This window comes from Fusarium falciforme, chromosome 3 (assembly GCF_026873545.1).
Source record: "Fusarium falciforme chromosome 3, complete sequence".
Lineage (NCBI taxonomy): Eukaryota > Fungi > Ascomycota > Sordariomycetes > Hypocreales > Nectriaceae > Fusarium > Fusarium falciforme.
The window spans coordinates 330,055-343,664 of record NC_070546.1 but is presented as its reverse complement, the minus strand read 5'-3'; the positions used below and the strand labels follow the sequence as shown (position 1 = coordinate 343,664).

Below are 13,610 nucleotides of genomic sequence, written 5' to 3'. Positions count from 1 at the left end.
AAAGGGCTTGCCGATGCCTAGCCAACCACAAGAGGACAAGCCGAGATGCATCATGTCCAGAAGCAATTCGTGTCCTCTAGATGCCCCAACAACCTTGCAACACACGCCGTCGCCGTCATCCGTCGGCTTTACTTGGGCCTCCCCGACATCGGTCAGGCCAGCTTGAGTAAGGCGAAGGCGTCGGGAGATCCGCAATGCAAGCCTGCCGTGAGGTGATCTCGATTCACCTCTGCAAGCTGAAGTCATGTCGACGCCCCGTACGTATTCGGGCACACCGGTGGAGGACGGCTTCATTGAAGCACCCCTTGGAGTCAACACTCCCTTTTTGATGGCAGGGTCTTCCTATCCAAGACTGTTGGCAAGACGTTGAGCCTGGCGATCCCGTGAAGCAGGCTTCGCCGACCGTTTTGAATGGTGTTGCAATAGTCAACACTGGGAAGCATGGTACCATGGAGACATCTTCGTAGGTAACCAATGAAATTAAAATAATTGTAGCCTATTTGGTATCTCCCGTCCAACAATCATTACAGTCTGGTATCTCGTCGTCGTGCCCTCTACTTTTGAACTCGGATAATAATCTTGCCTCCATTCGACCCCTTCTTCAGCTGCTCAAACGCCTTTTCCGTCTCCTCATAGTCAAACACTGAATCGACAACTGTGCGAACCTTGCCCTCAACGAACCAATCTCGGACTTGCTCGATGTCTTCGCGTTTGTTGCTGGTCATGTAGCTGACGAAATGGTTCTTTCCACCACCGAGGAATGTCGGCAGCACCCTCGTCTTCATGATGCTCATGATGCTGCCTGCTGTCACGTGGCCACCGACAAAGAGAAACTTGCTGCCGTTGAAGAGGAAATTGTCGGAGAAGGCGTAAAGGTTGGATGGTGAGTCGCCAACGTTGTCGACGCAATGCCTGAAGACCTGCCCGCGCTTCTTGAGCTCGGCGAGAACGTCGCTTGTCCTGTAGTCGATGATGTCGTCGGCGCCGAGACTCTTGCACAGCTCGGCCTTTGCGGTTGAGCAAGTTACTGTAACCTCACAGCCGAGAGCCTTTGCGATTTGGATGCCGAAGAGGCCGACACCTCCGGAACCGCCGTTGATGAATACCTTGTCTCCGGCCTTGACGTACGGCGCGATGGTCTGGTACGCCGTAACGGCCGCTGTCGGAGCTCCCGCCGCCTGCTCCGTGTCAAAGCCGGCCGGGAGAGTGGCATACCCATCGCGATTCACGGCAACAAACTCGGCCAGAGAACCGCCAGGCTTTGTCGGGTCAACCCTAGCCATGACAAGATCGCCCACCTTGGCCTCGGTGACGCCTTCAGCGACCTCGACGACGCGGCCGGCGAGGTCCATGCCGGGGATCTTGGGGAATGAGGTTATGGCCCTCGAGGCGACGCCGAGCTCGCACATCTTGTAGTCGGCTGGGTTGAGACCCGCGTGCGAGACCTGCACGAGGATCTGGCCATCTTGGAGGTTTGAGGGGCGGGGGATATCGGTGCGGAGGGAGAGGATTTGGGGGAATGTGCCAGGGGAGGCGGCTTGCCAGGCGCGCATTGAAGCCATTTTCTTGAGTGGGGATGTGTTTATTAGAGAGGTGTTTGTTTACATGTAGAATTGAATCACGTCAGGAGATGGCTTCTATATCTATTCATGTGCCTCGCCGCGGTGGCGGTAGATAAAAAAAGGTCCGCAACCAACAAGTCCGCAAGGGGCAAACGTTTCCGCTTCTTTTTTGGCAGCGGAGTTTCGGGGGTCCCGATCGGAGTTCGGTGGGATAGAAGAGAATGCGAATTGCCGATCAAAGAGGTTGCAGTATCATGGTTATTCTAGTGCCGGCATGCGTCGATAAGTGTGTGTTTGTTATTATGGCTGATGGATTATTTAGAGACGACGCCAAGTTCACAAAAAAACACCAGTCATCAAGACTCAACTCTGGCTTCAAACGTCAATGACGTATTGCAAATTCTGTCGACGTGCGGCGAGATTCATAGAGTCGGGAAAAGAGTCTATTAAGTGGAAATTGCCGCGGTTCGTTTATCCTTGAAAATTGTCATTGGGCAGCAAAAGTCTATCTCGGAAGAAAAGGGGATGTGTACTAATCTAGGCATAGGCCCGTCCGACTAGTCGTGGCCTTTGGCTGCCATCTCTGCAATATCTCTGGCTGCCAAATAACGACCTTCGTACTGTCGCGCAATCTCACCCAGCTTCTCGGCTTTTTCCTTCATGGTTTCGTCGGAGAGAGCGTCGAGAAACGCTTTACCCAGTGATTCGGCTTCCCAGGCTGGGGCTGTGTCTTTGGTTGGCCAGATGCCCACGCCCCGATACTCGGCTGTCGCCGCGTAGGTGTACGTGTCGAACCAGACGGGGAGGACGACTTGGGGGACTCCGTAACTAGGGGGGTTAGCAGAGGAATGATATTGGTAGCTGACGATGCTTACAGGATGGCTTCGTTGTAGCAGTTTGCGCCGCCGTGGTGGACGGCCAATTTGACATTACCCGTCGCAAGCAATGACGTTGGGTCAGCTTTGATCCAGGACTCGATGCGGAGCCGTCGACTGTCGAAGTGTTGCTTCACGGGCTGCAGGAATGAATCGTCGTATTCGCCGTGCTTGTTCATCTTCCAGAGAATCTGCGCGTCCGTCTTTTCGAGAACAGGCACGAATGCCTGCGCCATGGAGCGCGCCTGAGTCTCGTCGAATCGCACGCCACTGCCGAGGTTGACGAGTATCGTTGGCGCCTTGGACAGCCACTCGGCCATCTCCGCATCTTGCTCTTTGAGGGATGCAGTCTCGAGGACGACGGGGCCGCAGTATTTGGCGTTTTCAGGGACCGCGTGCAGAGGGAGGGTTGCCTCGGGGATGGTACCTGACAGCAGAGGAACGTCTGGCCTGTCCCAGGCGAGAGAGTCGATTGGGTTCTTGATGCCCTTTCCTTTGAGGTACGGCACCATGCTTCGAACTCTGGGACCGGATATGATGGCGTAGTCGATGCGGATCTCGAAGAAGATGTTTGCTGGGATGAGATGCCAGGGGAGGGGGAATGGGTAGCCAGATCCCGTGGAGGGAAACTTCCAGAGCATGGCTGCCCATGGTTCTTTGTGCACGCACGTGTCGACGAAGGAGTTGGGCGTTACGAATATGTGTTTGTAGTTGAGGTCCTGAGTTGCTTCAATTGCCGGCTTGAAGAGGATATCGAGGATGACCACGGCAGGGTCAACCTCCTTGATTACATCGAAGATGGTTTTGTATAGGATCCAATGTTCTTCGGCATCCCAGGGGGCAGCGACGGTCTGTATGTCCTTGACAGCCCGTTTTATGCCCTTGAGCCCAGGCACATTCATGAGACCAGCGACGCTTCCAAAGGAACGCAGATACGCAGCCACGATACCCGGAGGAGGCAACTCATGCCAAATAACAGGCTTTGACTTGGTATGCTCAGCCGAAACACGGTCGACCTTGCGCTTGAGATCGGGAAACGAGGCATAGTGGACTTCCAGGTCTGGATACTTTTCCAAGAGGGCGTGGCTTGTGGCTAGGTGGACGTTGGAAAAGCCATCGTGGGCCGAAGTTACAAAGAGGACGACGTTTTTGCGGCCAAATTTTAGAGGTAGTAACGGTGTTGAGGGACGGTTTGCGGCCCAGAGGCCGAGGATGGCGATGAGGATTGCACCTGCGAAGAGGCCCCTTCTCAGCATCGTGAAATAGAGTGATGACTGGGAGAATTAAGGAAATCTGAGACATTTCGCTGTCAAAGGGTCCATCTACGTTTTACATGCAGACGTTGCCAGCCTGATTACGCCCTCCCAGAGCTGCATCTGGCCATATCCTGCGCTGTCTGCTGCGGTCAGCCTCCATAGTGAAGTTATTCCCTGCAAACGAGCTTGAATGAGGTTTAATCGAGTAAGCAGAAAGAGTCTTGGCATAAGCTTCCAGGATTAGTTGGGTTAATTGATAGCGTTGATAGGTAGTCAAGATATCCGAGTGTGATGATTTATTGCACTAGATAAAGGTGTGTTGTATTTTGGACGAGTTGTAGGGTAGAGGACAACGTTGGGGGATTGGGGGATTATTTATTGGTGTTTGAGGTGCTGCCACGTTGAAGATTGCTGACTGCACGTGAGGAGAGGTCAGCCACCAAAATTATGATGGAGGGGATAAATTGAGGGCATTCCCAGAGTGCACCCGGTCGTTTAATCTCGGTTGACGACTTCGAGCGCAGCGAGGACGGCACTCCGCAGGAGGCCCTCGGCAGAGCCGCCGGAGGCAAACACGACAATGTCTTGACAAAAATTAAAAGCCCGCGATGAAAGAATGAAACAACAGAAAGACATTTGCATAGAGATACGTGATGAGGTTGTCTTGTCGGTAAAGGTCTAGGGTGTCTTGCATGTCACGGCATCCATCTCAAACAAGATCCGATCCGATCCACCAAGTGAGACATTCATTTCGGATGTAGATCTTTTTAAGGCTTCGCGCCAGTATTATGCTAATATTCACATGAATTAATCACAATATTCACATTCTTAGAATGCGACAACTCGTAGTCTACATTTTTTACGTTTTTATTGATCTCGTGGTATCCTCATCTTCTGCTGTAGGGTAGGGCATGGATCTACATGCGATGGATCGATTGACTCTGGCAGCGCTCACGACCCCGCTGATTGACAGCGACGAGCGGAAAGAAGACGGAAAGGCAACGGCCACGATGCAGCGGAAAGCAAAGAGAATGAATGATAACCGCGATACTCATGGTCAGCCACGCTGTCATTTGCTGGCGGTAGCGAGTTGAGGACGATCGATTGACGATCTTGGCGCCTTGGCAAGACCATGGTGATGACGGGCAGTGAGCATGACGATGAGGTGCGGTGGCTTGTCTACAGGTGGCGCGATACGGCGTCTAGGAATGTGTCTTGGCATACCCTCCCCTTGGGATTCAACGTTGCCATGGATTTGAGCGAGGGAGGGAGTGATTGACTGCGGGGAAAGATGGTGGCTGGCGACGATCGATGTTGGTCTGTGGTGTCAGACAAGAACAGGCGTGATTGTCTCAGACCATGACTCTTCCTTCACACGAGGCAGGGAGGTCCACGATGGCCTCGACCGAAAAGGACAAAGGAGAGCGACGCATCTGGGAAAGGAGAAGCAAGAATCTTTGAATGCCCCACCGCTCCGGAGGAACTCTTCGGCAATGGCAAGGTGAGCGAGTGAGGATGACCGGAGCCAAGAGGAAACAGGAGACACCAGCTTACCTCGTGACTGGGCAGGTACGAGGTGACTGGAATGGGAGGCTTCACAAAACCAAGGCCCGGAAATAGAGGCATCGCTGACGCCGGCCGGACCGTTACCACGTTTGGACAGGCACCCGAGACCGAAAGCTTCGGTCCTGAAGAGAGATTACAGAGTTCTTAGTCAAGGACTTCGTTCTCGGGTCTCGGCCGAGCAAGAGCAGAGTCTGTACCGTCACGAGCACACCTTTGGCGTAATGAATTGGCATAGAGGCGACGGGAGGTGGGTCCTTCGGCCGGACTCTTTCTGAAGCCATCGTGCGTGTGCGTGTCAGAGGATTTCTAAGAACTTGCATGGGCGCCACGAGGGGAAGGGGGGGCCCAATTACAGTCAAGACCTTGCAGGGGAAAGGTAAGGGGCCCCGGGATTGGGTGGGCAACTTTGTTCTCTACTCTATCTCCGTATTCTTTCTCTCTTTTTTCTCCAGACCTCGTGACCCCCGGTTTGTCTCCGTTTTACTGGATACCCGACAGTTGATCAGTGGCGAGACAAGCGAGAGACATGAGGAGCAAAAAAAAAAGTCAAATGTGCAACGTTAAAGGTAAACAGGCTGTCGGGTACCCGCCCGTTCGTTGCATTGTTGGTCTAGAGCACTGTAATTATTTTTGGGTTGAAGCCGCAATCGAAGAGGTGTAGTCGTGTTACAGTAACTAGTCTACAAGTGATTCCATCTCGGGCTCTCTCTCGTCGCTTATTTGCTTCATCTCTCGTCCTGCAGCTCTCCGTTGTCTCTTCCTCACATGAAAGGACTTTGTAAACGGAAGACCATCCATGTAGGTATGCACACACACGCAGATTGGGTACCTATGGATGTGTACGTACAGTACAGTACTGTAATCCCAATCCAATCCATGCCGGCACCCATTCGCGGCTGCTGCTCTGATCGACCAGCTTGGACCACGAAGTGGTGCCGTCGCTTGAGCCCTCGTTGGCCCTGACGTTTCGGCCCGGACTTGTGCATGACAGGGCACGATTTCGAGTTCCCGTGACGATGGTGGCTGGGCTTCTGTTCAGTTGTAGGGAAAAATTGACAGTTAGCTTCGGAGCGAGCTGTTGACTTCTGGCACAGCTGTCAGCTCAGCCGAAATGTGCCCTTCTCGATCTGGGAAAATAAGGCCCCTTCTCGGCCAGACTCTTCTCCCCGCGACGCACCGGATGGGCTCGAAATCCGGAGAGTCTGGGGTTAGAGCATGCCGCTGTGCCGTGATCTCGGTGGCCGACTCGGAGGCATTTTCCCCAGGGGGCTCAGCTCTCTGGGGATGGTCAAAGTTGGTGTAGAGGGAAGAGGAGATGCAAGAAAGAGGAGGAGGTCCGATTCTTTTCCCCAAGCTATTCGCATGTTCCCCCAGCTGGGGGGATCTCCAGAATGCCTCAAGACTAGTGCCAAGCGGTGGCCAGCTCGGTCAATTACAACCATGCCATGCCATGTAGCCCCGGGCCCCAGGCAAGGTAGCGCGTAGAGTACCACCGAAAATTCGCCCATTGGGGACCCTGGCTCTGGACTCCAAGGCTCTTCCCCGCGCAGTGCAGCAGGTTGTAAGGTGGTGTGTGGGCGAGAAAGCCCCTGGATGTCGGGCTCTGGTGGGTGACTGGCTGGATGGCCGCCTGTGGGAAAAGGGACCCGGGGGAAAAAGGTGGGTTGCTTACATGGAAAAGTCGAGTTACAGACGTCGCATCCAATCCTTGGAAAGGATCGCCGAATCCAGCGGGAGGACGGGGTTGCGGGATGGGATGCGATGGAGGGGTGAAAGCTTTGGCGATTTTTCAAGCTTGATTCTACGACTTTCAAGATTTGACTTGATGTGATTTACAGTACACCAGAACTGGACTCGAGCAAAAAACGTGAACACTTTACCGTCCCCCCGGTTCCAGCTCCCCTTGGCGACCCGTCCTCTTCCGCCCGCCGTCTCCCGGGCTCTAGAACTCGCCATGGAAGCCCGTCGCCAGGTCCCGTGGGTAATAACGGCCGGCAGGTACTCGGCGCTTCTCTGGGCCATCTGGGCCGGTACAAACGGTTGTGGGCCAACCGTCCCTCCACTCTCATCGGCCTTACCTCGTAGCTCCCCTTGCGGCCGGGGTCCGCATCCCCACGCGATTCCCCAGACGCTGGGCGCGTGGAACGGCACATTTTTTTCTTTACAGTGAAGAAGACGGGCTGAGACCGAGGCCGAGACACCACATGAGAGATGCGATCTCGTTGTCGAGGTGAGCACGCGGCCAATCACGGCGGCGGCCTCCGGTGAAGAACACTACAGAACACTGTTGAGCACCGCTGAACACTGCCAAACACTGCCAAAGTAGAGAGAGTCATCCAATCATGACCGCCGATCACCTCGAATTCTGCAGTTTGTTGCAGCTCGCTCCGTGCCTAATCCGTCCAAACGGTCTCTGTCTCTGAATCACTAACACGCTTTTTTTTTTCCTGATCTCACACACCCGCGTATTGACGATGCGGCGGCTTGCAAACACACAAAACACACACCCCCCGGGGGCGTCTCCGTGTCCGGGCATCCCCGTGCCTCATGCTTTCCAACAAGCTCTCCCCGTAACATGCAAGCTCAAGCTTCTGCTGGGGGGCGTGCATACAGTAACAGAAAAAAAGGTCATGTTCTGATCCCATACACACACCTCACCTTTCCCCCCCATGCCCCATACGTGCCTTGTACTCCCCCATGGGACGCCCACTCCTCCGAGGCATCGCGCATCCGAGAAAGGCTCGTGGACACCGTCCGAGATGATGCACCACACGCACACTCGCGCCGGAGTTGGCAGCTTTCCACCTTCTGTCACCTTGTTGAGCTTGGCGTTAGTTGGCAGGAGTCACCGGGAGCTTTGGCCATTCATTCCGCCGAACGGGTACCGGAACGTACTTGCCTCAGCTGGCCGCCGGCTGGGCTGCATGCAGGTAGATTGGATTCGCTGCGTTGATGCATGTTGAGAGGCAGGCAGGTGCAAGGGCGGAATAGGTAACATGCTCCTTCCTTCCTTCATGCCTCCTCCTGCCTTCCTTCCTGCTCAAGATTAAAAGACGCCCTCCTCCCCTTCTCGTGGAACAGTCTCTCTCGCTTTGGTTCATCATCACTGTCTCACACTCTCACCTTCTACTACAATCCCCCCTCTTGAAGCATATCCCCCTCCTGTCTCTCTTACACCTGGGGTCTCTTCTTTCTCTGATTCATTATCCAACCGGGTCTCTGATCTGCACACAACTTCAGAGTCTCTGATCCACCCACCACCGAGCCAAAACATATACTGTGCTCACCAACCCCATCGCTGAAGTCGCCTCTGCAACCTAGCAGCAACATCTTCACCATGGGTGTCGACGAAACCCACCACGACGAGGGCGCTCGCAACCACTCGGTCGCCCTCCAGACGGCCGACAACATCGACCAGATCGAGGCTCCTGTCACCTGGAAGGCCTACCTCATGTGCGCCTTTGCCTCCTTCGGTGGCATCTTCTTCGGTTACGACTCTGGGTACATCAACGGTGTCAATGGTTCCAAGTACTTCATCCACGAGGTCGAGGGCCTTGGCCACGACAAGCTCCGCGAAAGCCACCAGTCTCTGATCGTCTCTATTCTCTCCTGCGGTACCTTCTTCGGTGCTATCATCGCCGGTGATGTCGCTGACCGCATCGGCCGCAAGTGGACTGTCATTACTGGTTGCATCATCTACTGCCTCGGTGTTGTTATCCAGATGGTTACTGGTCATGGTGATCCTCTTGCTTGCATCGTCGCTGGTCGTCTCATTGCCGGTATCGGTGTCGGTTTCGAGTCTGCCATTGTTATCCTGTACATGTCTGAGATTGTAAGTTGCTACCACGATGCCTCTGCCTGACAACCCTTACTGACACTTCTTTCCCAGTGCCCCCGCAAGGTTCGTGGTGCTCTCGTCGCTGGTTACCAATTCTGCATCACCATCGGTCTGCTGCTCGCCGCCTGCATCGTCTACGGAACTGAGGACTTCTACAACCCCAACTCCTACCGCATTCCCATCGCCATCCAGTTCCCCTGGGCTGTCATCCTCGGTGGTGGTCTCCTGTTCCTCCCCGACTCTCCACGATACTTTGTCAAGAGGGGCCGTATCGAAGACGCCATTGACGCCCTCTCCCGTGTTCGTGGTCAGCCCAAGGACTCCAAGTATGTCCAGACCGAGCTGGCTGAGATTATCGCCAACGAGGAGTACGAGCGCCAAATCATTCCCTCCACCTCTTGGATCGGCAGCTGGGCCAACTGCTTCAGGGGCAGCCTCTGGGATGGCAAGTCTAACCTTCGCCGAACCATCCTCGGTACCTCTCTTCAGATGATGCAGCAATGGTATGTGCCCACCTTTCATTTCCCTTGGAATCCTTGACTAACAATATTCCCAGGACTGGTGTCAACTTCATCTTCTACTACTCCACCCCCTTCCTCCAGTCCACTGGTGCCATCGACAACAGTTTCCTCATCTCGCTCATCTTCACCCTGGTCAACGTCTTCTCGACCCCCCTGTCCTTCTGGACCGTCGAGCGCTTCGGTCGCCGCAGCATCCTCATCATCGGTGCCTTCGGCATGCTTGTCTGCCAGTTCCTCGTTGCCATCATCGGTGTCACTATCGGTTTCAACCACACCCATCCCACTCCCACCGAGGACGACCCTGACAAGGTCACTGCCGACAACATCAGCGCTGTCAACGCCCAGATCGCCTTCATTGCCATCTTCATCTTCTTCTTCGCCTCCACCTGGGGTCCCGGTGCCTGGATCGTCATTGGCGAGATCTTCCCTCTCCCCATCCGATCTCGTGGTGTTGGTCTCTCTACTGCTTCCAACTGGCTGTGGAACACCATCATCGCTGTCATCACCCCCTACATGGTCGGCGAGAACCGAGGCAACCTCAAGTCGTCCGTCTTCTTCATCTGGGGAGGTCTCTGCACATGCGCCTTTGTCTACTCTTACTTCCTGGTCCCTGAGACCAAGGGACTGTCTCTGGAGCAGGTCGACAAGATGATGGAGGAGACCACCCCCCGCAACTCTGCCAAGTGGAAGCCCCATACCACCTTTGCCGAGACCATGGGCGCTGGTGAGATCCTCGAGAAGAAGGCTGTTGCCAAGGCTGAGCACGACGACTCTGCCGTCTAATCGAATACCCTCTGGTTACCATCGTTTGATCTTGCAAGATGCATACATGAATCATTTATACTTACAAAGTTGGAGCGGTAGTCTGAGGAAGGAGGTGAAAGGAAGCGAATGTATATGAGCGCGTAATGTGTATATATCAGAAACAGACTGAATATGATTCGATGAAATTGATGTGGTTAATTTCATTACAATTGGTGCCCCTTTTCTTGAAGAATGAGATTGTGAACAAGCATGCATAAAGTGTTTACTAATGGAGCTGAGGAGGGTACCATGCTCGGTGATATCCTATTCCGTTACATCCGGTCTACAGACTTTGGATTGCAACAGTCCAATGCGTAGAAGAAGGTAGCACACGAACACGTAGACGTCATTCCGCGGTCCGCTTTTGCGTGCGACATGTACGAGGTCGGTGTTCCAGTAGAGCAAGTCGACAGAAGCTCTGCAAGCTCAGAGGCCAGATACCGAGTTTGGTGACAGGATGGTTAGCCCAAGCTACGGAACCGAAGTCATGGTCAACACTTCGGCTAGGAGTTAGGTGGCCTGGCAAGTATGCCATAGCAGTACCAGAGGGACAACACCTTGAAATTTTCATTCTCAGAATGGTGTCACAGGTGGGAAAGAATGTGGTGAGACTGATGACTCGGGCATAGATATGATTCTGGCACAATATCACCTGGGAGCCTCGAGCTGGACAAGCATGCTGAGGAGCCCGTGAAGTTGCTTGAGGTCTATTTAAAAGTGGAATTGACGAGGTACGTCTTCCCGGGGATATCACGGTCGTTGCAAGTACCTAGTAAGCGTCGTCTGGGAGTGTGGCCCAATAAAAGCGGGTTGGCAGGGCTGGTTGTCTGACACGTTTGATAGTTCTATCTCAGCATTGTTAAGCTTAACCCACTCTACTTTTGTGGTTTGTGGGATGATGCCTGGAGGGATTACTCTATTTACTGGAACTGATCTCATCTGGGGAGATATGGGGTTCGGGTGATTGTCTAGACATGCTCGTCGGTGCTCAACTCCCACGTTGCTAGCCATTGACCCTATCGGGCCTCCGGGTGTCCCATCATATCTAAGCTCTTTGTAATGGCTATCATTTAATCTATAGGACCAATGAGATATTCTCTTTCGAAGCTGTCAGTGGTTATGAGAACTGGGGCTCAACCTCCTTCTTAGAGCCTCCCTCCGGATACTTCGGGTTGAACCAGCTGACCTTGGAATGTAGTCGAAATGGTCAAGATTCCCGCCAGGTCTGCTATGTAGCGTATCTGTAGACATGTGTCTCATGTCTGCGTCGGCAAGGGTGGGTGTCCCCCTTCAAAAGCTTCATGATACTGTCTAGGGCGCTGGCAAAGCAAGTCCACTGCAAGTCCCCCCCTCAGCCTCGGCCGTCGGGCCAACTGTTTCTCAAAACTCTCCGAGTCGGACTCGAACAATCTAAAGTCCGTTTTTGGCGTAAAGTATAACTTGGAGCTCGAGCGGTGGAGTGGATAGTAGTTGTTAACTCCGGACCGTTAACGCCGTGCCTGCATCACCACAACCACGGTAGACTTGCGAAGCGACATGTATGAACCGTATATATAGTTGACCTTTTCGTATTTCCTTTTTGTTCTGACCCAAGGTGTTCTACATGTATTAAGCCCCTGATTCATCAAATCTAAACAGCCAATATGTCCACAATCCAACTCCCGAGCCGGCTCAAGCAGTCCTTGGAAGACACACGTGTAGAATATCGTCAGCTCGGACGGTCTGGACTCCGTGTGTCTGTGCCTATTCTTGGTTGTATGGGCTTCGGCGACACTCGAGCTCTCCCGTGGGCACTTGGAGAAGACGAAGTATGCCTCTGCCGCCACAAACACGTTTCTCGAAGCTAACCAAGGTTCGTTCCATAGGCGCTGCCATTGCTCAAGGCAGCCTATGACATGGGCCTGAATACTTGGGATACTGCCAATGCGTACTCGAATGGTGTTTCCGAGGAGATTATTGGCAAGGCTCTCAAACACTATGATATTCCCCGAGAGAAGGTAGTTATTCTCACAAAATGCTACTTTACTGTTGGAGAAACCCCAGGTATGTTGGTTGACTTCTCAACGGCCTCTGCACTCAATGCTAACTGCGGCAGAGGAGCAAGCATACGTTTTCCGCTCCGAGTTCAGCAAATCCAAGGATTATCAGAACCTATCCGGTCTCTCTCGAACTGCTATCTTCAATCAGGTTGAGGCTTCTCTGAAGAGGCTTCAAACTGATTACATCGATCTATTGCAGATTCATCGATTTGATAGTTCGGTGCCCATGGAAGAGACTATGAAAGCTCTTCATGACCTGGTGCAATCAGGCAAGGTCCGCTACATCGGTGCGAGTAGTATGTGGGCAACTCAGTTTGCCCAACTTCAATTCTGCGCCGAAAGAAATAACTGGACCAAGTTTGTGAGCATGCAGAATCAATATAACCTGCTCTACCGCGAAGAGGAGAGGGAAATGATTCGGTTCTGCAATGACACGGGTGTAGGGCTTATCCCTTGGGCGCCGTTGTGTCGTGGACACTTGGCCAGACCTCCTTCTTCAAGCTTGACGACGAGAGAGTCGACTGAGTCTCAAATCATAAGAGGAGGACCTGGTACGAGCGAGGCCGATCAGAAAATCATTGGTCGAGTGGCGGAGCTCGCTGAGAAACATGGATGGCCGATGGCTCACGTTGCCCTGGCTTGGATTAATTCGAGGGTTACGAGTCCTATTGTTGGGTGTACGAAGATGGAAAGAATCGAAGAGGCCGTTTCAAGCAATGGCAAGGTTCTGACGAAGGATGAAGAGGGTTACCTTGAGGAGCTGTATCAGCCAAGACCTGTTTGGGGCCACTTTTGATTTGAACGTCGATTGGCCAATAACATGGCGTGTCGAGTGGTAGAACAAGTTTGTCGCTGCAGGTGTCATGGTCAAGAGTTGCCCCTCGTCCTGATTGTATTTTGGCGAGGGAGGCGAGGAATGCCACATTTGTATCTTAGCTCAATTACATGTTTTGTAATGAAACAATAGTCTGGCCCGAGTTTAACAACATAGCTCCAAGTGTTTTGATGACGTCATGTATTGAAAACTATGTCTTTTACTGTTGTGGCTGACGGCCTCCTTTGGAGTTGTCGTTGAGGATGACAACCACAATATCCCCAAATAATGCCAAACGCGATGTCTCAACAATACTCTGCCTCTGTGAGCAGTGT

The 13,610-nt window shown here is 53.2% G+C and overlaps 5 protein-coding genes across 5 annotated transcripts; 2 read left to right on the top strand and 3 right to left on the bottom strand.

Moving 5' to 3' along the window:
* Positions 1 to 554: 554 nt before the first annotated feature.
* NCS54_00342500 (PKS-ER domain-containing protein) lies at positions 555 to 1,589 on the bottom strand (the record flags this gene model as incomplete). Its single annotated transcript, XM_053148999.1, has 1 exon — positions 555 to 1,589. Exon 1 carries the CDS (start codon positions 1,560 to 1,562, stop codon positions 555 to 557), a length of 1,008 nt encoding a protein of 335 aa, XP_053004974.1. The 5' UTR covers positions 1,563 to 1,589.
* A 530-nt stretch (positions 1,590 to 2,119) lies between these two features.
* Positions 2,120 to 3,693, bottom strand: NCS54_00342400 (Hypothetical protein; the record flags this gene model as incomplete). The annotated part of the gene is made up of 2 exons (XM_053148998.1): positions 2,120 to 2,390; positions 2,438 to 3,693. The coding sequence occupies 2 exons, from the start codon at positions 3,691 to 3,693 to the stop codon at positions 2,120 to 2,122; spliced, it is 1,527 nt and encodes a 508-aa protein (XP_053004973.1).
* A 2,327-nt stretch (positions 3,694 to 6,020) lies between these two features.
* NCS54_00342300 (Hypothetical protein) lies at positions 6,021 to 6,767 on the bottom strand (the record flags this gene model as incomplete). The annotated part of the gene is made up of 3 exons (XM_053148997.1): positions 6,021 to 6,344; positions 6,433 to 6,537; positions 6,750 to 6,767. 3 exons carry the CDS (start codon positions 6,765 to 6,767, stop codon positions 6,021 to 6,023), a joined length of 447 nt encoding a protein of 148 aa, XP_053004972.1.
* Positions 6,768 to 8,596: 1,829 nt separating this feature from the next.
* On the top strand, positions 8,597 to 10,401 carry NCS54_00342200 (MFS domain-containing protein; the record flags this gene model as incomplete). Its single annotated transcript, XM_053148996.1, has 3 exons — positions 8,597 to 9,091; positions 9,149 to 9,600; positions 9,654 to 10,401. 3 exons carry the CDS (start codon positions 8,597 to 8,599, stop codon positions 10,399 to 10,401), a joined length of 1,695 nt encoding a protein of 564 aa, XP_053004971.1.
* Positions 10,402 to 12,065: 1,664 nt separating this feature from the next.
* Positions 12,066 to 13,257, top strand: NCS54_00342100 (Aldo-ket-red domain-containing protein; the record flags this gene model as incomplete). The annotated part of the gene is made up of 3 exons (XM_053148995.1): positions 12,066 to 12,230; positions 12,288 to 12,465; positions 12,518 to 13,257. 3 exons carry the CDS (start codon positions 12,066 to 12,068, stop codon positions 13,255 to 13,257), a joined length of 1,083 nt encoding a protein of 360 aa, XP_053004970.1.
* Between the last annotated feature and the right edge of the window lie 353 nt (positions 13,258 to 13,610).